The 23133-nt window shown below is 45.7% G+C and overlaps 1 protein-coding gene across 1 annotated transcript in view; it reads right to left on the bottom strand.

Annotated features, from left to right (window-relative positions):
* Window positions 1-4719: 4719 nt before the first annotated feature.
* The window catches only part of BEST2 (bestrophin 2), a 40705-nt gene continuing 22291 nt past the window's right edge, over window positions 4720-23133 (bottom strand). The window contains exons 3-10 of the mRNA XM_068274222.1: window positions 21659-21753; window positions 20767-21000; window positions 13472-13626; window positions 12488-12565; window positions 11264-11416; window positions 8297-8377; window positions 7559-7713; window positions 4720-5765 (exon numbers count right to left, since the gene is read on the bottom strand). Of these exons, the coding sequence (XP_068130323.1) occupies window positions 5360-5765; window positions 7559-7713; window positions 8297-8377; window positions 11264-11416; window positions 12488-12565; window positions 13472-13626; window positions 20767-21000; window positions 21659-21753 (1357 nt within the window). The 3' untranslated portion in view covers window positions 4720-5359. The remainder of the gene's footprint in view (window positions 5766-7558; window positions 7714-8296; window positions 8378-11263; window positions 11417-12487; window positions 12566-13471; window positions 13627-20766; window positions 21001-21658; window positions 21754-23133) is intronic.

The following is a 23133-nucleotide window of genomic DNA, read 5'->3' as shown; positions in this document are numbered from 1 at the left end:
TGCTTACTTCTGCCTGGTAACTGCTTGCTGAGCACACAGCTCAACAGTTCGTGGAAAGGAGGCCTTAAAGGGAACCAGAGGCGTTGGGGGAAAGCTGTTATACATACCTGGGGCTTCCTCCAGCCCCATACGCATGGATTGCTCCCACGCCGCCATCCTCCGCTGCCTGGATCCGCCATTACCGGGTCCCGTTATTACCGCCAGTCGGCCGGCAGACGTGGCCAATTGTCCGCATCACAGGGGGCTCCCTCCATATAAGTACGCGTGAGGCTGCATACTGCGCAGCCGCATGCGTAAGGGTATGGAGGGAGCCCCTGTGATGCGGACAATTGGCCGCATCCGCCGGAAGTGACGGGACCTGGTACCGGCGATAGAGGAAGCGGAAGATGGTGGCGTGGGAGCGATCCAGGCTTATGGGGCTGGAAGAAGCCCCAGGTATGTAAAAAAGCTTTTTGTATTTTTAATGAAGGTTCCTCTCTGGTTCCCTTTAAATACCTGGCTGCAGGTTTCATCCTCAGAGGACGCCATCCGCTCCCTCTGTTTCATTACGCCTTTGTTTCTTTATTATTTTCAACCTGAGGTCAGGACCCAACCCAATCCCTCGGGTCGTCTGCATTAACCTTACTAAACATAGCCGCCAGGTCCTGCCACGCCTCAGTTCTCATAGCCGCAAGTGCGGCTGCGCATCTCTGAGTCCTCTTCCAGCCCGTCATGGCTCCCGGCAGTCTCGCGAGCCATGAAGGGGCTGGAGGAGGACTCAGAGCTGCGCAGCCGCACTTGCGGCTATGAGAACTGAGGCGTGGCAGGACCTGGCGGCTATCTTTAGTAAGGTTAATGCAGACGACCCGAGGGATTGGGACGGGTCCCGACCTCAGGCTGAACATAAAGAAACCACAGCGCAATAAAACAGAGGGCGGGGATGGCCAGGACCATTGTCGTGAAAAATCATAAAATTTTATATATACAGTATGTACATTTCTTCAAGAGTAAGATGAGCCATACATTCCTTTTCTCCTATGTTGCTGTCAATTACAGTAAGTACCGGTAGTAGAAATATGACAGAACTGAGATTTTGGACTGGCCCATCTCCTCATGGGGGGGGGGGGGTTCTCAGGGTTTTCTTTATTTTCAAAAGCACTTAGTGAATGGCAGTTAATCCTTCCAACTGCCTAAAAAAAAAAGTTTACAGTGAGCTGGGAGGCTGGCCAGCATCTTTGTATAAATCTTTTTCAGGGAGTGTCTTTATAAGAATAAAGGCCATGCTGAGAAGCCCATATGAAGAGATGGACTAGTCCAGTGATCTGCAAACTTGGCTCTCCAGTTAAATTGGAACTTCAGCCTAAACAAACATACTGTTATTAAGTTACATTAGTTATGTTAATTAGAATAGATAGGTAATATAATCTTTTACCCACCCTGTTTTAAAAGAACAGGCAAATGTTTGATTCATGGGGGCTGCCATCTTTTTGGTTGAAAGGAGGTGACAGGAAACATGAGACAGTTCCAACTGTCCTGTGTCCTGATAACCCCTCCCAGCTGCACGCGCTAGGCTTCAAATGTCAAATTCAAAATGTAAAAAAAAAAATTGCACGAAAACAGCAGAACGAGAACAACATCAGAAATCCCATCATGCTTTGCACAGCATAAGGGGAAAACTGCCCGGGCAGTTTTCTTCTGTGCAGCTAAAAATGAGCCTTGTATAAGAGAAACAAAGTTCTGATGCTGTGAAACTGTTAAAGAGACTCCGTAACAAAAATTGCATCCTGTTTTTTATCATCCTACAAGTTCCAAAAGCTATTCTAATGTGTTCTGGCTTACTGCAGCACGTTCTACTATCACCATCTCTGTAATAAATCAACTTATCCTCTCTCTTGTCAGACTTGTCAGCCTGTGTCTGGAAGGCTGCCAAGTTCTTCAGTGTTGTGGTTCTGTGATGCATCTCCCCCTCCAGGCCCCTCTCTGCACACTGCCTGTGTATTATTTAGATTAGGGCAGCTTCACTCTTCTCTCTTATCTTTTACAAGCTGGATAAATCCTCCTCTGAGCTGGCTGGGCTTTCACATACTGAGGAATTACATACAGGAAGAGCTGTCTGCACTCTGCAGGAAGAAACAGCCCGACACTTCAGTGGAAGATAGCTGCAGGGGGAAAGAAACACACAAATGATCTCTTGAAATTCAAAAGGAAGGGTGTATACAGCCTGCTTGTGTATGGATGTATTTTCTATGTGTGTACATACTGTACATCAACCTACTTCCTGTTTTGGTGGCCATTTTGTTTGTTTATAAACAAACTTTTTAAAACGGTTTTTAACCACTTTTAATGCGGCGAGGAGCGGCGAAATTGTGACAGAGGGTAATAGGAGATGTCCCCTAACGCACTGGTATGTTTACTTTTGTGCGATTTTAACAATACAGATTCTCTTTAAAGAAACACCAGTCCTTTTCAGTGCTGCTGAGTAGATTTTTAGTCTGGAGGTTCACTTTAAGGAACTACAAGTCCCACAATGCATTGCAGGAGTCTGACACCCACAGTCATTCGCAAATGCATTGTGGGACTTGTAGTTCCTTAACAGCTGGAGACCCAAGTTTGCAGATCACTTGTCCGTAATGTCAGATTTCTACTACTTACTGTAAGTGACAGCAACATAGGCAAAAAGTAATTTATGACTCATTTTACTCAGGAAAAAAAACTTCTTATTTGCTTGTGTTTAGATATATTTAAAATTTTAAGAGTTTTGCAACTGTGGTCCTTTAATGAACTGACATTTCATTTATGAGGTACATTTGATTTATGATCGCGCTTGTCACTAATTTCAGTTGTCCACCGTTAGTGAATTGACATTTCACAAAAAGTTTGGTAAAATCAGCTGTTTTCTGCTTTACGGAATGCAGTCATGGTTAGTGAATTCGTCCCAATGTAAATGGTGTCCAGGCAGCAACGGTATACATGAACAAAACAAAAGTGAAATCAATGCAGCAGGACAGAAAGATACCCCCAATAGACTCACACTCAAAAGATGGTACCCAAAAACAATAAGGGATGGCAATTGCCAGGCTCTCAGTAAATGGAAATTGCTGTACTGTACATGGAAAATAAGGAAGAACAGTCACAAGAAAATAATAGCTTTCAGGGCTTGGAGAGTTATGATCCAGGATGTGATGACATAACTAGTTGAATAAATGAAGGAAGGCATGTTGAACATTTAGGGATGGTCAATAAGATACAAATTATTCCAAGATGATGCAGGATTACACACATTTTGTATGAAAATATATGCAGTATGAAAACGGACAAATCAAAGTCAAATTGAGAATTTACTCTTTCAGACTATAAGACCCTCCGGACTATAAGATGCATCCAGGTTTAGAGGTCAAAAACCAGGGGAAAAAAAAAAAAATATTTAACCTGGTGTGTCTATGGTCCAAGGGAATCTTGTCAATGTCCCCCCCCAGTTATTTTGTCCTCTCTGTGCCCACCCAATCTCCTCTCTGGCTGTTGTCCCCGTGTCCTTCTATATCTCACTTGCTCCCCCCCCCCCCCCCCCCCCGTGTTCCCTCTGCCCCTAGTGTCCTCCTGTCTCCCATCTGTCCCCCTGTGCCGGAGAGGTACAGCGGACACAGGAGGGCAGCTAGGTCAAAGGATAACCCGGTACCATTAAGATACAGGGGACACTGGCCAGAGAGGAGACAGGACACCAGAGACACATATGGCAGCAATGGAAGGCAGAGGTGGGGCACTTAAGGGGGACACTTTCAGACCATAAAGGTGGCCACTAACAATCCAATTTCTAACGAAAAATCGTTTGAGCGTGGAGATAATTCTTATCGGAAGAAAAATCGTTCACTACACCATCAACAAACCAATCTTTGCTTCCTATCACAACCTACAAGAACATCCACATTTTGGTTTGACCAAAATCAAATCGGACGACAATTTTAAAATCATTTGTAATCGATTGTGCCCATCAATGAAGATAATTTACAACCAATCCGATCAGAATTTCTGATTACAAACGATTTTTCGCTAGAAATTGGACCGTTAGTGGCCACCGTAAAAACGTATGCAATGCGGCCCGCCGACCTCCGAGGTCGGCAAGCTGCCAGCGGGGGACTGGAGCAGCAGTGAGTGACTACGAGGGCACAGGATGGCTGCATGGGGCTGGGAGAGGCCCCAGGTAAGTGAAACTCATTTTTTTTTTATTTTGCTTGAACCTTCCCTTTAAGACGTACTGACTTTTTACCCCCACTTTTGGGGGAGAAAGTGAGTCTTATGGTCCAAAAAATACAGTATGTGGCTTGAAAATGAGATTAGATTGGTCCATTTTCAAGCTATAATAAATTTGCATACAAAGTCTGCATATTCCTGCATCAACTCAGAACAAAGTATACAAAAAAAAATAAATACAAGTAATAAGACATATGAAAATTTCGCTTTTTTATTAAATATTACAAAAAAGTACAAAATTCTAAACTGAACAACAGTGTACAAAAATACAAGTAAAAGTGTTTGTGCTATCATTATATGAATGTGCAAAGATAATTGAGGGGAGACAGATGTCCAATCAGATATTGCCTGCCTGAGCATCATCCAATCAGAACAAGAGGGGGGGGGGGGGGGACATGCATACAAAAAGGACACAACAGACCAACACTCGGCAAAGTCATCATTCACATCAACTTGGTCCACACAGATTTGGCACAACATAGTTTATAATACTTTTTAGAGAGAAATGCATTGATCTGCTGGCAGGTGCAAAGAGGAGGCAGTGTGGCTTTACAGAGAGATCAGAAATAAAAGCTTGATGAGATTTTTGTAACAACTACAGCAGAAGTTCCCCCAACACATTGCTAACCTGGTCAAAAATAATAATCTGCAGTATAAAATATATTTTACTTTGTAATGGTCACATGACTTCTATCCTCTCTCTGAATTTGTGACCTTCCATTTGCATTCCTCCACACCTGTGTCAGGTGCTACCTACCGGCTCAGCAGGAGGTAATGGGGATTCTGTGTCTCCAGACATGCCTCTCGAGCTGGAGACCACAGATGGAGAAGAGGCACATTAGTAACTTAGGGGGGTAGTCTAGCCAAGCTGCACCTGTCCAGTTTGCTCACTAATGGTTTGATCCTGTTAAGGCCTCTTTGAGGCGTTAAACCAAGAATTTCCAGAGTATCAGTCTGTTCCTAGCAATTGCTATTATAAAATCAGTTCAGGAATGTTGTAGATGCAAGAATTAGGTGGAACTGAGAGATCAACCCCACCAGAGAGATTCGTATCCGGCAAGTGCTGGAACATTGAATTTGTCCACAAGCGTCTCATCAGTTTGGGGGTGGAGGATACTGAAGAGACCTCTGATCAGGTACAAGGTTCACCTTCTTTAGAAATAGGGACTGCATCCCCTGAGGGTGCAACTGTCTCATAAGCAGGAACTGGAGATGGCTGCGATTCAGCAAAGAATAGCGGGTTGTCAGTCTGCCTGGAATCAGCTGACAGTAGCGGGTCAGTAAACGGCACATCTTGAGGGCTCTCTGGATAAAGGACTTCAGAAAAGTCTGAGAAGTTGCTGGTGGACCTCCTGAGTAGCGTCAGACGACTGCCGGGGGCTACAAACGGGGTGCCAAGAGCAGCAGAGGATGACAGCGGAGAGGCGCCCACCCCTGTGAGGAGGCGGCTGAGCAACGGAAAGGGGTGGGATAAAGTCTCTTCATTCATTTCTTCTATGTCGGAGAGATGCTGGAACTGCATGTCCTCCTTGGCAAGCCTGGATCATAACAAAAGGAAATCAAGTTACAGCACTGTTAACTCCAAGACGCCTATATGCACACAACTAGAGGTTAGAGTTCCTCCATAACTTGCTTTAACACACACACACACACCTTATGAAAAAAATCATCATGAAAGCAGAATTAATAGTCTAAACCTGTGGCTATCATGATTTTCTCACCCATAACAAGTGTAGCCTGATCTGAAGGATGGACCCCTTTTTAAGACGAAGTCGTAGTTGGAGCCCCCTTACAGCTCTCACTAACTGTGGGGTGGAGGGGGGGATTTTATACTTGCTGCACTTTACTAAAGAGTCGGGAGAGGTTGTTGGACTGCCCACACTTGCATTGGGTTAGGCAATGTGGTAATCTGCCCATGGTTGTTATGGGTGTGGGAGGGTGGAACTTAGGTGGTATCAGGGGGGACATGCATCCATATGTCCCGGCTCAGCACCCAATTTCTTGTGCAGCGGGGTGAGGATGTCTGGCCAGTCTGTACTTCTTTGCAGTTATGGCAACACTACTCACGAGTGCAACATGTGCAATTTTATCTCGTCAGCTCTGGAAGTTCATTGCGGGCTGCAGGTTAAACTGAAAGGATCATAAACTATAAACTTTCTACAAGACTTCTCATAGCACCAATGTATGTTTATAGCAGCACCAATGTATGTTTAAAGCAACTTTTTCACATCAGTAAATTTCCTTTTAGACGGCAGATTTGAGTTTATAATGAACAAATATACAAGGCCGAAGCCCAGCAATCATTATAGTGGCTCTGTGACCGCACAACACTGCGATTCCTAATACACACACACACACACACCACAACACACACCACACCACACCACACCACACCACACCCCACCCCACCCCACCCCACCCCACCCCACCCCACCCCACCACACCACACCACAACACACCACACCACACCACACCACAACACAACACAACACAACACACACACACACACACACACACACTTTTTTTTCCATTAAAGTGGACTTTTTGTTTTAAACAATTGCTGCATAAACCAAAGTTACTGAAAAAGACCTTTTTATTTAAATCCATGTCCGTTTAAAACCTCCCTCTCTGTGTATGTGGCTCACAGGTTGTCCCAGCAGTGTACACTTTCTGTTTCCAAGCCCAGTGTGATGTAAATTTGGCATTGCCTAGAAGAAGACAGTGAGTTCCGTACTACAGTTTCCCTGAAATTAAGAAATCCCTGAAAGTAAGCCCAAAAACTACGGCAACTTCTGTTTTTACTGAAGCTGATGTTCTTCTGGGCGGGAACATGGTTTCTTCATTGGGCCTTGCTTGCCACTCAGCGAGTGCAGTGACTGACCCAATAACTGAGCCATGGTCTCACCTGCGAGACCATCGCCTCGAGCAGAAACACAAGTTGCCGTACTTTTTCTCTATAGCCTGAAGCTTGGGGACACAGCGGCATGGAGCTGGGGGTTAGAGGAGGATGCAGGGGAACCTAGGAGGACATTGGGCAGAAGAAGACACAGAGGAGGACATAGGTGGACAAAGCATAACAGAGGATAGAAGAGGACACTAGGAGGACACTGGGGCACCCAAGCAGTGGATCCAGCAGAGGAAGAGGCGGTACAGTGGGGAAGGCAAAAAGGACACAGCACAGGAACTTGTGTTTTCATAGAAATATAAGACATCCCCTGAAGATAAGCCCTAGCACATCTGTTGGAGCAAAAATTAATATAAGAAACATGGATATATCAGGACTCCTGAGAAGCATTGGAGGATAGAATGGTCATGTGATCCCGGTACTTACGCCATGTCAAATGTGGACCCTTGGAAGGATGGCTGGTACTTCTGGAATAAGGTGGCAGCTGTGTAGGGCGGTCGCGGTTCAGAGTCATTCCAATATCTATCCTTTACTAGGAAAGGGACATCGCTGTACATTTCATCCACAGCCAGCATGGACACCTAGCAGGAGGGACAGAGATCATAGTGTCATACAAAACCACCATTTACAAGGCATATGACTACAGGGAGGAGAGTAAGGAAAAACTGAACTCCACTAAAATACGGTCAGGCCCCAAAATCTTTCTTCACTGGCCCAGGTAGGTTAGTGGCAATTTGGTGAAGCACTTAAAGGACACCTGAAGTGAGAGGGATATGGAGGCTGCCATATTTATATTCCTTTCAAACTATTGAAATTGTCTAGCATTCCTGTTGACCTTCTGCCTCTAAAAGGTGGCCATACAGCCAGCGATTCTGGCGGCCGATCGACCAAGAGACACAACTCTCCCTGATTGATTTGGAGAGAGATCTGTTGGACGCCAAAATCTGCAGGCCAATTCCCGATTGATTTCAGAATGAAAAGTTGCAGGATGCCACCTCGCCATGGAGGAGAAGGGTCTATTTGTAATTGAAGAGCTTTATAGATAAATGTTTAGTATAAGTTTTCCATAAGAGTGCATAGTGTGCAATCACAGAGCGCTCCAGCGCATAAATCATATTACAACATGAGCCTCATTATCATCACCGGAAAAAAAAAATTCTTTACCTGAAAATTTCTGTCAATCAAAAAGTTAGTTTCAAAGTCATCGTCATCCTCCCCGAATGGGTTAATCAGCTGCTCTGCTACCTGAGAAGGAAAAGAGGAAAGCTAAATAAATAGGATATCAGAGATTATGAAATGATCTAGTGTCTCTGCAAGTATTAAGAAAGGTCAGCAGAAGTCAACACTGTTCTTTAGCTTTGGGTTCGTTTTGTTTCATTTAAAGGGGAACTGTAACCAAGTAGCTAATACCCCCTTTCCTATGAGGAATGTTTACCTTTTCTCAAATAGATCATCAGGGGGGTCTGTATTGCTGATATTGTGGTGTATTGTGGGAAATAACAGCTGTTTCCAGCTGCCTAGCAACCAGAAGTTCCCTCTGTCCATATCAGCTGGAAACAGAGGGATGACGCCCTCTGTACGATGTTCAATCAAAAAGAGCTGGCACATCCACGATGAATCTATTAGTTCCATATAAAAACATATAGCCAATGTTTCGGAGCCATGTAGGGCTATGTAGGGCCCCAATTTGCTTAAGTGAAATAATCTGTCTGCCGCTGTAAACAAGCTCCTGGAGGACTATACGGTATTTAGAAAAAAAAATCTATATAAAACCAAATTATCATACATTTATTATGGCTATGTGTGGCATGGTATTAATTAAAGGTACTTACAGATTAGATGGTCAACCAGCGGCCGCGCTGTATTACCTTCGCAGAAATGTCTACTGTCGGGATAGCCGCCGATTCGTCACAAAACGAAAAGCTGATCTATTCCCCGGACGGAAGTTCAGTGCTGCCTGAGGGTGCAATAGCTCGAAATCTCTAACACTGCACACCAGGACCCCCGCCCGCAGCCTTTGGCCACTGGGCTTCAGGAAAAGCGCCAACTTCAGCTATGACTTCTGCTCGCCAACTTTACTACACCTGTTTAGTTGGTGGCATGGATAGCGTTTCCCGCTGGGTCTCCACACCCTCAGGCAGCACTGAGCTGCCGTCCGAGGAAAAGATTCAGCTGTATAATTTGTGACAGATCATCTGCTCTCCTTCCTAACAGCCGCTGGTCAATGGCCTAATATTGAAGTATTCAAATATTCAAGTATCAAATTAGTTTTAAACATAGTCATGGTCACTGAAAATGGTCCAGTTTTCATTCCCAGCTATCCACATCTCACTACTCCTGTACTTACCTCACATTTCTCCCAGAATTCCCTTCCCTGTTCCTGAGGGTGAGTCACTTCCTGTCCTCCCACAAGATACTTCCACATTTGATGGCTGGTGTGACTGAGTCACTACAGTTCTTAGAGCACCATGCACAGACCTACAGGCAGTTCTATGCAATAGGATATCCCCAACACTTCCATGGAAGCAGAGTGGGGGGTGGCGATGAGGTACAAGCTTAAAATAAAGTAACACTCACCCCATTAAAAATTAATGCAATCCCTGTTAGAATGATGAAATCCCTTGTCCTGGCGCTCCTCTTAGCTGGCAACCCAAGATGGGTCATTCAGATGTGGCAAAAAAATAGATTAAAAAAATAGAAAGCGCAACTATGAGGGGGGGGGGGGGGGGGTGTTTAATTTATTTAGTTTAATGTATACAGTGTAAAATGTCTTTACCACTAGATGTCTCCACATACACATTTCTGTGTGCGCTGAACAGAGTTCAGAACACAGGCAGCCTTGCTACGGGAAAGATGATTGGTGTCTCGTTAAAGCCATGATCTTTACCTAACAGGCACTTTGATTGGCCCAGGGAACACATTTTCCCGTTCACCAATCAAAGATGTGTTAGTCTTTAATAAGTTGGGTACGCGCAGTAGCAGTGAGCGAAGTATTCAAACATCAGTTTGCTGTTATCAGGAGCAAACAGGACTTTTAATACTATAAGGGTCCTGTAGTGGTTAAAAAATAGGTAATTATTCTTAGGATTTATCTTTTTTTTTTTCTTTATTCAAACAAGCCTAAAGTGTAATGGGCACTTGAACTGAGAGGGATATGGAGGCTGCCATATTTATTTTATTTTAAACAATACCATTTGCCTGGATGTCCTGCTGGACCTCTGCCTCAAATACTTTTAGCCATAGACCATGAACAAGCATATGCAGGTCAGGTGCTGTGACTGAAATCCGACTGTACTAACTGAATGTTTGCTTTAGGTGTGAGATTCAGACACTACCGCAGCAAAAACGATTAGCAAGGCAGCCAGGCAACTGGTATGGTTTAAAAGGAAATAAATATAAAATATCCCTCTTAGTTCAGGTGTCCTTTAATTTGTAATGTTCCCATCAATATTAGTTTATTTGCCTAAATTTGTCTGCTTGAGGGGAATGCCCACACCAGTGGCAGCTTTACATAACTCCTCCCTCTACTATGTGCACAAATGAAGTGTGACTAATAGGGATGGTCATTGTGATGCTAATAATTCAAATTGATGTAAATTTTATATTTTAATTCACATTTCTACAGCCTGGAACTGGGCTAAATTAAAATCAGCCACCGTATTTTATTGGCCCAATTTCTAACTGCCTAATTTGGCATGCCATGCCCTCCCATGCTACTAGTTTCCATATCTACCAGACGGTAGCAGCAGTACCACCACCAGAGCATGCAGCACTGTGAACACTGCCATTTAGCTTGTACCTCTTTCAGGACCCAACTTCCATGGATATAATTACTAGGTAATGCCCAGAGATGTTGATCCAGGGATTTTATCGGATTGCCATCTGGAGTTGGAAAGGAATGGTTTTCCCTTTTGGGGCTAATTGGACCATGCCTTGTGGGGGTTTTCGCCTTTCTCTGGATCAACAGGGATATGTGAGGGAGCAGGCTGGAGTTGTACTTTGTTCTCTGGTTGAACTCGATGGACGTATGTCTTTTTTCAACCCAAATAACTATGTAAGTTGGCTGGATAAATATTCCTCAGCTGGAAGGAGAGAAGATTTTCATTGGTCGGTGCATTTGGCACTTCTTACCTTTAACCAGCCGGCGTAGAAGAAAAACTGGAGGAGGGTGAAGACCGGAATATAGAGGTCCAGGTCATGGCCGGAATAGCCCTGGGCGGGATCCAGAAACTGCCGTCCAATCAGACAGGTGATGAAGTAGCTGTGCACAGCGATGGTGACTACCTAAGATCAGAGAGAAGGTAGAGGAGCATTTCCAGCTGTACAGGACAGACCACCCAGACGCTCCAGTGGTCACGTGACCACACCGGACCTTTATATCTCAGTCTGCAGCTGCGGTAAATTAACCAGAAAAGGAGAGTCTTCCCAGACGTCTGACAAAACCAAAATTGAAATGTATGGCTTCCCAGTCAGGATTTCCGACTTACTTTCTCTGTACAGAGGCTAAAATGGGAGCCTGACAGCTCCCATTTTAGCCTTATTATTCCACATGCCTCCCTAAAGCCAATTTTGATTGCCCAATTTTACCACCACCAAGAGGGCCAACAGATTTGATTTTCCATAGAGATGTCACATCTAAACCTGAATCCTGCAACTGTCACATTCTAAAGGTGGACATTAACGGTACAATATTTTCACTAAATGCGATCTTTCAATACGATTTGAATGATCGTAAGTAATCTGAAGGCATTTATTGATTGTTCACATCTACCGAACAATTCTTTCTTCAAATTTGATCATCTTTTCCAACTTTTCCATCTTTCGGATCGATGTGATCCTATTTAGCGATCGACCAAAGAATCATTCACTGTCGATTGCCTTCATAAATGGTGACTTTTCGTTACAATGCAATCTAAAAAAAAAAAAAAAAAAAAAAAAAAAACGCAAAGAAAAATCGCATTTGGTGAAAATATTGCACCGTTAATGGGCACCTTTATAAGGTCCATGGCAACTAGTGTCCCAGAAAGCAAATCGTACACAATATGCTGTACAATCAGGGGCATAATTAAAGCGGTGCAACTCCTGCGACTGCAGGGGGCCTAGAGCTATAAGGGGGCCTCAACTACTACTTCACTCCCTCTGATAAAGGGGCCCAATTTTTCAGATCAGGTGGTTTTGTGGATACACAGTTATGGGTGTGAAGAGTTTGATGGGCACACTTGTTTTATGGCCCTTGCAAGACAGGCTCCTGGTTGTAATGGATGAACATGGGGGAAGGGGCACAAGATTTATAGTTACACCCCGTGTTCAATGCTGGTAGGAAGAAGTGATGATATACAAATAATTCATTCATACCTGGGTATAAACTAGAGGAACGCTGATCCAGTCATAGTGGAACAACATGCCGCACTGTCCACGGAAAGCATTTAATTCCTAAAAGGAAGAGGGGAAGAAGAAATAAGACGCCAGAAGATACAACATAAATGCTCAAATAGTTATTGAAATAGACCTTAAAAGTAACATCTCAGCAAAAATATACAAGTTTTTTTTGTTTGTTTTTTTAAATGGAACAGGCTTTCTAAAAGGACCAAAGAATTACGTATCCTTGCACCTGGCACATCACATGCTCTCCAAAAATTGCCTCAAAGCCAGAGCCAGGAACAAGGTCCTCCAGGCACTCAAGGCTGAGAGATCAAAGTGCGCCCCTCCATCCCTCCCACCCCAGCCGTCACACACGTGGTCACATGTGCAATATGCCAGTGACCATGTGGGGCGCCTATGAGGAATAAGATTGCGGACACAGCGGTGTTTAGCAGGTCCAGGAATCTAGTTAGCCCCATGCAAGGTTCCAGTTCAGCCCTGTTAGTTCAGTTTGCAGCTGATAAGGAAGACATTTTTGAGGGGGCATTAAAAGCTCAATTCCAATTATAACTGCTTGTAATATCAAGAAGCCTGGATGCATGAATCCCCTTTCTCAGAAGGGCACATTTTGATTGGTTGAGTATTTGTTGATAACCAGCGGGGATCCATTTGTGCAGTTACAGCACCTAATGTAACTGAAACCAAATCAGGCCCAATATAGTGCAAAGCATTATGTCATAACTCAAATATTCTAAAGTATATAACACAACGCAGAGGAGATTCAGTGGACGCTGTGAAGCAGAAGTGGGGATGAGGTCCCATTACCGTTTCTTTGAAGACTACTTTACCACCACTTCTTAGAATAATGCTTATAATGTATTTGCCCGGCTAGTTATGTAAATACAAGTGGAAATGTACTTCTACAGCTCCCAGCAGCCTGAACAGCAATAATGCATTAGCTGTCTCCCCTCCACTAACCTGTATCAGCATCACATAGGCGTGGTCGTCACGGATCCGCCCCTCGTTCCGGGCCTGAGAGGCCAGACTGCAGAACCACACACAGGGGACCCAGTACTTGTTGTAGGACGACCGCAGGTTCTCATACTTCTTCCTCTCATGGCGGGTCATGAACCCTGTCAGAGAAAGTCATTAACTCACTACAAACATTTGGACAACGTTTCTTGTGTGTCTCATGGGAGAATCACACACAAGCAAGCCTCCACACCCCCCCCCCCCTTCCTTGCAATAAACACACATAAAAATTCCATCATGCACTGCTTCATGTCCATAGGTTGTTGTAAGGGGGCTGGGTCATGTTATAGTTTTGGTGCTATTATCTTAAAAACGAAAACCATCTTAAGGTTTGCGGCACAAATGGGCACAAACGTAGCACTAACCAAACATGGTGGGATTTTTATTTGTGCTGATTGTAGGGGGGGGGGGCAGCTTCATGGACACATACAATCATTCTGCATTTTATACACACAGCAAACAAACTATAATAGGAATACAAAAAACAACTAGGTTGCAAAATTGTACTTGGTTGCAAAAAAATGGAGGTTAGTAGCTTGCAAAATGGATTGCATGCAACAACATTCTGTACTGGACCATTTCACCAGCATTGAGGTTTCCTCTGTAGAAAGGGTCCAGTTGAGAAAGTGCAGTATTTGTGAAGCTGTGAGGGGAAAAGACTCAATGGACCTCTCACACAGCTCTGCCATCCTGTCTGGGTACTCCTGTGGTGGAAAGATGTCATGTGACACAGCTCCCACTGCCTCTTTGTGTAATCTTGTGGTGGGAGACACAGCTCCCCTGTCTGTCACTCTGAGGAGGGACAGGCTGCAAGTTATATAGGATCCTGTGGGGACAGACTGCATGTCTTATAGCTCTTCCAATCTGTCACCTTGTGTTATAAGGAGCCGGCAGGGGCCAGTTCTAAACTTTTTGCTGCTTGAGGCTAACTTGTAATGATGCGCCCTCCACCCCCACCCGATCTGGAATGATTGCACAGCACCCGACAATTTTTTTTTTTTTTTTGAAACAATTTTTATTGTTTTCAACACATAGAAAAACATATAGCAACACATACAAATCGGGTTCCCCCCTTCCCCCCGTCCCAGTCCAGTCCCGCCTCCCCCCACAGAGATCAATTTTTAGAAAAATATGCAATAACAGTTGGATATTATGTAGGCAGATCTAGTGAACAGAGATGTAATTAAATGTCTATGTGACAGAATGATAACCAACATTTCCAAATCTTATAAAATTTCTTAAGGGAGCCCCTATGTTCGTATACGGATCTGTAAATAGGAACATCCTGATTAATTTCTTTTTTGAGATCCGCTAGAGACGGAGGAGAGGACTTTTTCCATCGTATGGCAATCGCCCTCTTAGCATACATAAGGAGTAGGCGAGCTAAGAGTATTTTTTTCTCTGAAAGTGCGACATCCCCAAATATTCCCAGCAGACATGCTTTAGCAGTGTAGGGTATTAGGTTATGGAATAGAGTAGAGAGCATGTCGTGCACGTTTTCCCAGTATTCATGCAAATGAGCACAGGTCCAAAAGATATGCAAGAAATCAGCCTCGTCCTCTCCGCATCTCCAGCATTTCCCAGCCTCCTCCCTCCCCATTTTCTGGATTCTATAAGGAGTAATGTATGATCTGTACAAGAATTTTAAAGATATCAGTTTGTGCCTGGCAGCTATAGGTGTGGGTACCATGCTTGCAGTAATTTCCTCCCAGTCCTTTTGGGAAATGTCAGGAATGTCCCTTTGCCATTTAATCATGAGTTTGTTAGTCAGGCCAGTTTCTTTATCAATAAGAAGTGCATAGATCTGGGAGGTGACCCCAGTTAGTCCTGAGTGTGACAGTAAGTTTTCTAAGGGGTGAGATTGCACTAGGAGGTCAGTGTCCTTAAATTGGGCATTAAAGGCGTGGCGCAGTTGAAAGAATCTAAATAACATAGAGGTTGGAAGGTTATACGATTGTCTAAGACTCCCAAATTGTCTAAGGGAGTTACCCTCAACTATATCTTGGATTTTGAGGATGCCCTTGGTGGCCCATATGCTCGGGTCCGGGATTGAGAGGAACTCTTTAAGTTTATTGTTATTCCATAAAGGTGTATGTGGGGACCATTGCCCTTTCCGTGTCAGGTACACCCCTGCTATCTCCCAGACCCTAGCGGTTGTTTTCATAGGGGTAGTTAGGGATAGTGTTGCTTTGGGTCCCCGGAAGGGCAAACTGGATAGAGCTGCAAATGAGCCCAGCAACTTCGCCTCTAGAACTGTGGCTGGATTGTAGTCTGATTGTGCGAACCACCAATATATTGTTGTTAGAACAGCTGACCAATAGTAAAATTTAAATTTAGGAAGTGCGATCCCACCCCTGTCCACAGGTAACTGTAGGCTATTCAGTGCTATACGGGGAGACGAGGAATTCCAGATAAATGATCCAATCATTTTGTCCAGTTCCGAAAAGGTACGTGCAGGGATAAGAGTAGGGGTGTTACGAAAAATGTACAGGAATTTAGGGAGTATGCACATCTTGATAAGATTACTTCGTCCTATTAAGGATAAGGGGAGTGATGCCCATGCCCGTAGTTTTTCCCTGGTGTGTGTCAGGACGGGGGTAATATTAAGATCATGGAAGTCTGTGATTGTAGGGGAGACAATACCCAAATACGTTAGTGCGGGTACCACCTGGAGTGGATGCGGGGGCGGCAGGGTCTGAGGGCAAGGATCCAAAGGCATCAGCAGAGACTTGCTCCAGTTAATTACCAAGCCAGAGTACCTTCCAAAATCATCTATGATAGATAATGCTGCGGATAGAGAGGTGGATGGGTCAGCAAGGTACAGGAGCAAGTCATCCGCGTATAGGGATACTTTTTCTTCTAGGCCAGCGACATGGAGTCCAGTAACCTCGAGAGAGGCGCGCAGGGTTGCCGCCAGGGGCTCCATTGCCAGTGCAAAAAGAGCAGGTGACAACGGGCACCCCTGTCGGGTTCCCCGGCCAAGAGGGAAGAATGAGGAAACTTTGTTCCCGGTTCTGACCTTAGCCACAGGGGCAGAGTAAAGAGCCTTAACGTAAGTGATAAATTTAGGGCCCATCCCGAATCTTTCCAGAACTCCCCACAGATACACCCACTCGACACTATCAAAAGCTTTTTCAGCATCAAGGGATGCAATGACTCTAGAGCCACTGTTATCGTGTCGAGTGGATATATTCGTGAAGAGCCTGCGCAGATTGATATCGCATCCCTTCCCGGGAATGAAACCTGATTGGTCCTTGTGAACAATTGAGGTGATAACCATATTAAGGCGAGTGGCTAGAATTTTTGCTAAAATTTTGCTATCTACGTTTAATAAAGAAATAGGGCGATAGGAGGAGCAGAGAGATGGATCCTTGCCCTTCTTTGGGATAATGGTAATCAACGCCTCAGACATAGTAGGGGAGACTTTCCCTTCCCGTAGCGTTTCCTTAAATAATGCTAGAAGCTGCGGAGACAGTTGTTTGCTATATTTAACGTAAAGTTCCGTGGGGAGCCCATCGAGTCCCGGGGTTTTCTTTGGTTTAAGAGTAGATATTGCTTGACACACCTCTTGGAGAGTAATATCCGCCTCCAGTAGGTCCCTATCTTCCTCCGAGAGTCTGGGGAGGGAGATCTGTGAAAGGTAGTCTTGGATGTCTGAGGGGGTCTTTGTAATTACAGAAGTGTACAAACGTGTATAAAAGCTCTGAAATTCTGCATTGATATCCCCCGGGTGCGTTAATTCGTTACCGTGTGCAGTTATGATTTTTGCAATGTGGGCCATGTTTTTATCCTGTCTCACTAGTTGGGCCAGGAGCCTACCTGTCTTGTCGCCCTGTTCAAAGCTCCTAACTGTTTTAACTTGGATACCCTGTTTGGTATAATCTAGTTGTTTAGTGGAAAGTGCGGTCAAGGAGGTCTGCCACAAGTCATAGTCCTCATCGGTTTTAGTGTTAATGTAAGTTTGCTATGCTGCTTGTGCTTTTTGTTCTAGATTTTGCATAGTGATGTTGGATTGTCTTTTTTCCTCGGCAACACCGGACATATACGCTCCCCTGGTTACGGCTTTATGAGCGTCCCATTTAATTAGTGTTGGGACAGGGTCATGAGGGAGCCGCCAGTACTCTTTCATATAGTCCATCACGTAGTATTTAACTCTGGGTACATCGAGCCAGTGTGGAGCAAGTCTCCACACTGAGTCTGAGCAAGTAACACCGAGGTCCAGTTGTAAAGCTAATGGACAGTGATCTGAGATCCCCCTGGGCAGCATCGTCACATCGTGTATTAGAGTTAAGCCTAAAGAGGAACTGTATATTAGGTCAATACGGGACATAGTCCTGTGTGATGCCGAGTGGCAGGTGTACCCTGGTTTATCTGGGTGTTTCCACCTCCAAACATCACAAAGGGTGTACGCCTGAGACCAATCCTGCAGTGTTGCAGGTTCCGAGGGTCTTGGCGTCAGCCTATCGGTTGTTGGGGATGGGACCATATTAAAGTCTTCGAGTAGAAAAACATAAGGGGTGGAGAAGACAAGTGTTTTTTGCATAATTTCATGTAGAAGATCGGGTGATCCAGGGGGGGGGTTGTAAAGTCCTACTAGCACTAGAGTAGTTTCATGTACCTTAGCATGCATTAAGACATACCGACCAGAGGGATCTAAGTCAAGATCTAGCAGTTGAAACGAAAGACCCTTCCTAACTAGTATGCTGACCCCTCTCGAATATGATGAGTAGGTGGAGTTATAACAATTGCTAATCCATGGCTTTTTAAGAGCCATTAATTTGCTGCCAGTCAGGTGGGTCTCTACAAGAATGACTAAGTGGGGAGTCTGTTTTTTGAGAAAGTTAAACACTAAGGACCTCTTTATAGGTGAGTTGAGCCCCCTAGTATTCCATAGTATACAGTTTATCTGTGAAGCTCTATTAGACATGGTTAGGCATATACATAGTATAGATAAGACTACCTACATAGCAGGGATAACATAAACAGGAATATGATCTGCAAGGAGAAGGCAGATACCAGACCATTTTGGGCAGGAAGAAGGATATGGAACCCGTTCCCCGAAACCCCCCCCCCTAACCCACCCTGCAGCTTCACCCCAACATCGAAGATGCCTATACCCTGTCTCCCACGGTTAGGAAACATGAACTGTGCGGTTACCAGTAACAGTAGTATCTTCCGCATGCGAAATTCTTTAAACATTAAACATAACATAATTATAACATCTGTGGTAGGCACTCAGGGAGCAACAACGGAGAGAAACTCCATTTCCGGGGAAGTGTTCAGTAAACGCCAGGAGACTTGGACAGAGAGGGGGGCCCACTTGGCAACTAGGTGTGACCAGTTCTCGATCCAGGGGAGAGACAGAGAAAAATGCCGGGGTTTACACATGAATCCAGTGGGGGTGCCCCCTCTCCATAGCCGCATGAGGCCCTGAGAGTGTTGGTATCAGGGCGCCCCCCCCCCCCACGAAGAGCGCGGGGACCTCCACGCAACCATAAAGACGCGCCGGAGGCCCCCCCACCCAACCAGGGGGAGGCCGGCGCCGCATCAGCGCCAAACAGGCAGCAACAGGCCAAGAGTCACCAGTTTCGTGAAAATGTAGAAAGTATAGTCCCAGGGCAGCCATCCTGAACAAACAGGCAATTATAATGCCCGGACTCCGTAATATTGTCATAGTTCAATGTCAGAGAGTCTACGGCGGAGATATAAGGCCGAGTGGTTTCCGGATAAGATCCGAGGTGGCCATCTTAAGGAAAGCGTTATCTCTCCGGATAAACATCGAACTTTAACGGTTAACTCAGGAACACAGTAAAATTTAAGCAAAGGGCAGATCTTACCGCTCTTCGGTTACTCATGCAGCTTATCGAGCCAGTCCGAGGCCTCAGATGCCGTGGTAAAGAAGTGAGCCTTTTCCTGATGCGTCACACGGAGCTTAGCTGGGAAGAGCATGGCGTATTGGATACCCTTAAGGCGTAGGCGAGACCTCACCGTGTCAAATAGCTTCCTCTTGCGTTGGGTTTCAGTGGCTAGGTCAGGGAAGAACATGAGAACCGCGTTTTCATAACGTACTTCTTCAAGTTTCCTTGCTTCCTTCAGGATAGTATCACGGTCTCGGTAGTTAAGCAGTTTGAAAATGAAAGGCCTTGGGGGGGAACCCGGGGGCTTACTGCGTCCAGGTATGCGGTGTGCGCGCTCGACGATGAAGCATGTGGAAAATGGCGCCTCTGGAAAGAGCTGTCGCAGTAGGTTGGTAATGAACACCACCGGGTCGTTGCCCTCCGCTCCCTCCGGCAGGCCTATTAAGCGAAGGTTACTCCGCCGGTTGCGGTTCTCGCTGTCCTCCATTTTTTCCTCAAGCTGGCGGACCCGAGTCAAGGCCTCTTCGGAGGATTTACGTATGGGTGGGATAGCATCCTCGCAGTCCCCAACTCGTCGCTCCACTTCCCCCACTCGATCACGGATGTTTCGGACGTCCTGTCTGAGAGTGGATACCTGGGTCTCGACGTGGTCAATTTTAAGGGATAACGAGTCCCGTGTCTCCGCTATGAGATCTTTGCACGCAGTGACTGCTGCGAGGACAGTCGCCAGGTCTGGCTGCTCTCTATCCTCTTCTATGTCCATGGTCTGTATGCCCTTCGTCTTCGTCTTTTTAGGCAAGATGGCGGTCGGGCCTACTTCCGCTGAGGCTAAGGATCCCTTCGCGCTTCTGAGTTTCCGCGAATGTTTGTTCACTGCAGTCATAGGTAGGTTCCCTGAGTGCTATAATGTAGTTTGTAGAGCAAAACGGCGTTAAAAGAAGTGAAATAGCAGTAGGATTAATTAGGATTATAGAAGCCGCATGCGGAGCTCTCCTTCCCTACGTCTGCTCAGGTCCTGCGCATGGCCACGCCCCCAGCACCCGACAATTTACTTTGCTTGAATTAATGTTCTCACATGACAAGCTGCAGCTCAACACAATAGCACACTGGCTGGCTGTGAGTCTCGTTCTCTTCCTACTCTGACTACATGCTGCGCGTGTAAACACAGTGCAAAAATACTGCCCCTGTAATCTCTGCCGCCTGATGCAAATGTTTCACCTTGCTTCATGAGAGAACCGGCTTCATGTCACAGTACTCCACCTGCCTGTGTCCCCCTGTGGTGGGAGAGGTCATGTCACAGAATAACCTCCATTGTACAAACGTCCAGTCATGGTTACAGAGCAGGAGAGAAACACACTTGAGAAACACCAAGGAGGAACTCACCAGCCTCCACCACATGGTCTATAGTTGGGAACCTCTTGAAGGCCGCAGTGCTGACGGATCGCAGGATAAGTAATCCAGCCAGGCTGCAGTAACGCACCAGAGTCCGCCGATACAGCCGGCCCCGCTCATCAGACCCGTGCACCGTGGAGGTGATGGCACACATGATGCGGTCTGGTAACGGCATGCACAAGTACTGGTTCCACCACCTGTTCACCACCAGCGTGACATAGAAACCTGTATGAGAATAAACAAAAACAGATAAAAACATTCAGAGAAGACACACAAAGAAGGAACTAGCTGTCATTTTCTAAAGGTTACCCACTGCTCTGTGTTTATTATGCAGTCCACAACCTGACTATTGCAAGCACTCCAATCTAATCAGAAATATTTCTGCTGTAATAAATCTCATCAGTCAGCCTGGCTCTATTTGGTACATTGCCAGGGAGAAGGAAGCTTGTCATCTCCCCTCCCACATTAATGCTCCTCACTGATTAGCTGAGGGCAGAGTTCAGTGTGAAGCTGCTAAAATACAATCTATGTTCTGACGTGTGTATGTTTATTTTCACTTTTATTTTTCAGTTCAGTTTTTCTTTAACATTGTTTAAAAATGGTTTGCCATGTACTTACATTACTCGATTGCTTTGCGTCATTAGTTCAATCATATTGATTGAAATGTCAAACGACAAATCGAAAACAAAATCGTGTGGTTATTGTATAGTATATGTGTACCGCTAGATGGCAACAGCTGGAATCTGATTGGTTGCATGGGTACCGCTAGACGGCAACAGCTGGAATCTGATTGGTTGCTCGGTTACACAGGGAAGGGCTCATGTCTTTAGTACTGGGCACAGAAAGACTGCGGAAGGAATATCTAGTAGACAATCAGTCTTACCGAGAACAAACGAGAGAGGTATGAGATTGGCGTAGTTGTTACAGTAAAGCGACACTTTCTCAAAACTGCGTTTCTGATCCTCATTCAGGAAGAACCTGAAAAAAAAAATTGAACACCACAAATCTTACATCACGGATGACTAACTAAACAGTCCTGAATTTAAAGTGTACCACAGACGAGATCACATAAAAGATTTATACATACTAGGGGCTTCCTCCAACCCCATGCACACGGATCGCTCCCACGCCGACGTCCTCAGCATTCTGTATCATGAGTACCGGGTCCCGTAACTTCGGCCAGTCATGGCCAATCTGTGCAAGACAAGTACGCCTTCTACGTATCTCTCCAGCCGCTGCCGGAGAGATACGTAGAGTGCGCACTTCTCTTGCACAGACTGAACAAAGTTACGAGACCCAGTACTGGCGATACAGAATGCGGAGGACGTCGGCGTGGGAGCGATCCGTGTGCATGGGGTTGGAGGAAGCCCCTGGTATGTATAAATCTTTTATGTGATATCGTCTCTGGTACATTTTAACCCCCTTGCCGGTCTAATTCCCGCGGCAAGGGGGCAGCAGAGCACTTTTTAAAAAAAAAAATAATAATTTTAAATCATGTAGCGAGCCCAGGGCTTGCTACGTGATAGCCGCTGAGCAGCGGCATCCCCCCACCCACTCCGATCGTCTCCGGCGATCAGAGTAAGCAGGAAATCCCGTGCAGAACGGGATTTCCTGCTGGGCTTCCCCGGTCGCCATGGCAACGGTGCGGGATGACGTCACCAACGTCATGGACGTCGGTACGTCAGAGGGAATCCCGATCCACCCCTCAGCGCTGCCTGGCACTGATTAGCCAGGCTGCGCAAGGGGTCTGGAGGGGGAGGGGGGGCAGTGGGGCGGGTAGCGGCGAATCGGCGGCGAGCGGATGTTACAAGCAGCTAGCAAAGTGAAGTGCTAGCTGCATGTAACAAAAAAAAAAATATGCAAATCGGCCCAGCTGGGCCGGAGAAATCCTCCTGCGCAGGTTACCCCGAGCTGAGCTCGGGATAACCAGCAAGGAGGTTAAAGGGGCACCACAATGAAATATAGTAGAATGTAGTAAACAATTCATAATACCCACTTGTGTTAATTTTATTGGTTTCAGCCTCAGAAACACTTCCTATATCTATATATTGCTGTAACCCCGCCCCCCCAGTGATGCTTAGACTAGGCTAATTAGTTATGCATCCTTCTCCTCCCAGAGCACTCTGGGAGACCAGGTGTTATTTTTGCTCACTTCAGAACACACAACAAACATACATTCTGGCGGCAGTGGGGTAAATTCCCAGGGGGTGGGTGGTCCGGGGCCCCCCCGTACTTCCCTCTAGGTATCGCATGGTGGTTTGGGGCCCCGGCCAGTGAGAGAGCCCGGGGCCCCCGGCTGTCGTGCGAACCAGTGTTAGTCATGTCTAGGAGAACTCATGGAGAAGCATGTGATTTGTT

The sequence above is a fragment of the Hyperolius riggenbachi genome, chromosome 3 (assembly GCF_040937935.1).
Source record: "Hyperolius riggenbachi isolate aHypRig1 chromosome 3, aHypRig1.pri, whole genome shotgun sequence".
Lineage (NCBI taxonomy): Eukaryota > Metazoa > Chordata > Amphibia > Anura > Hyperoliidae > Hyperolius > Hyperolius riggenbachi.
Note: the sequence above shows the minus strand (reverse complement) of the source record. Positions and strands in the feature narration are given on the sequence as shown.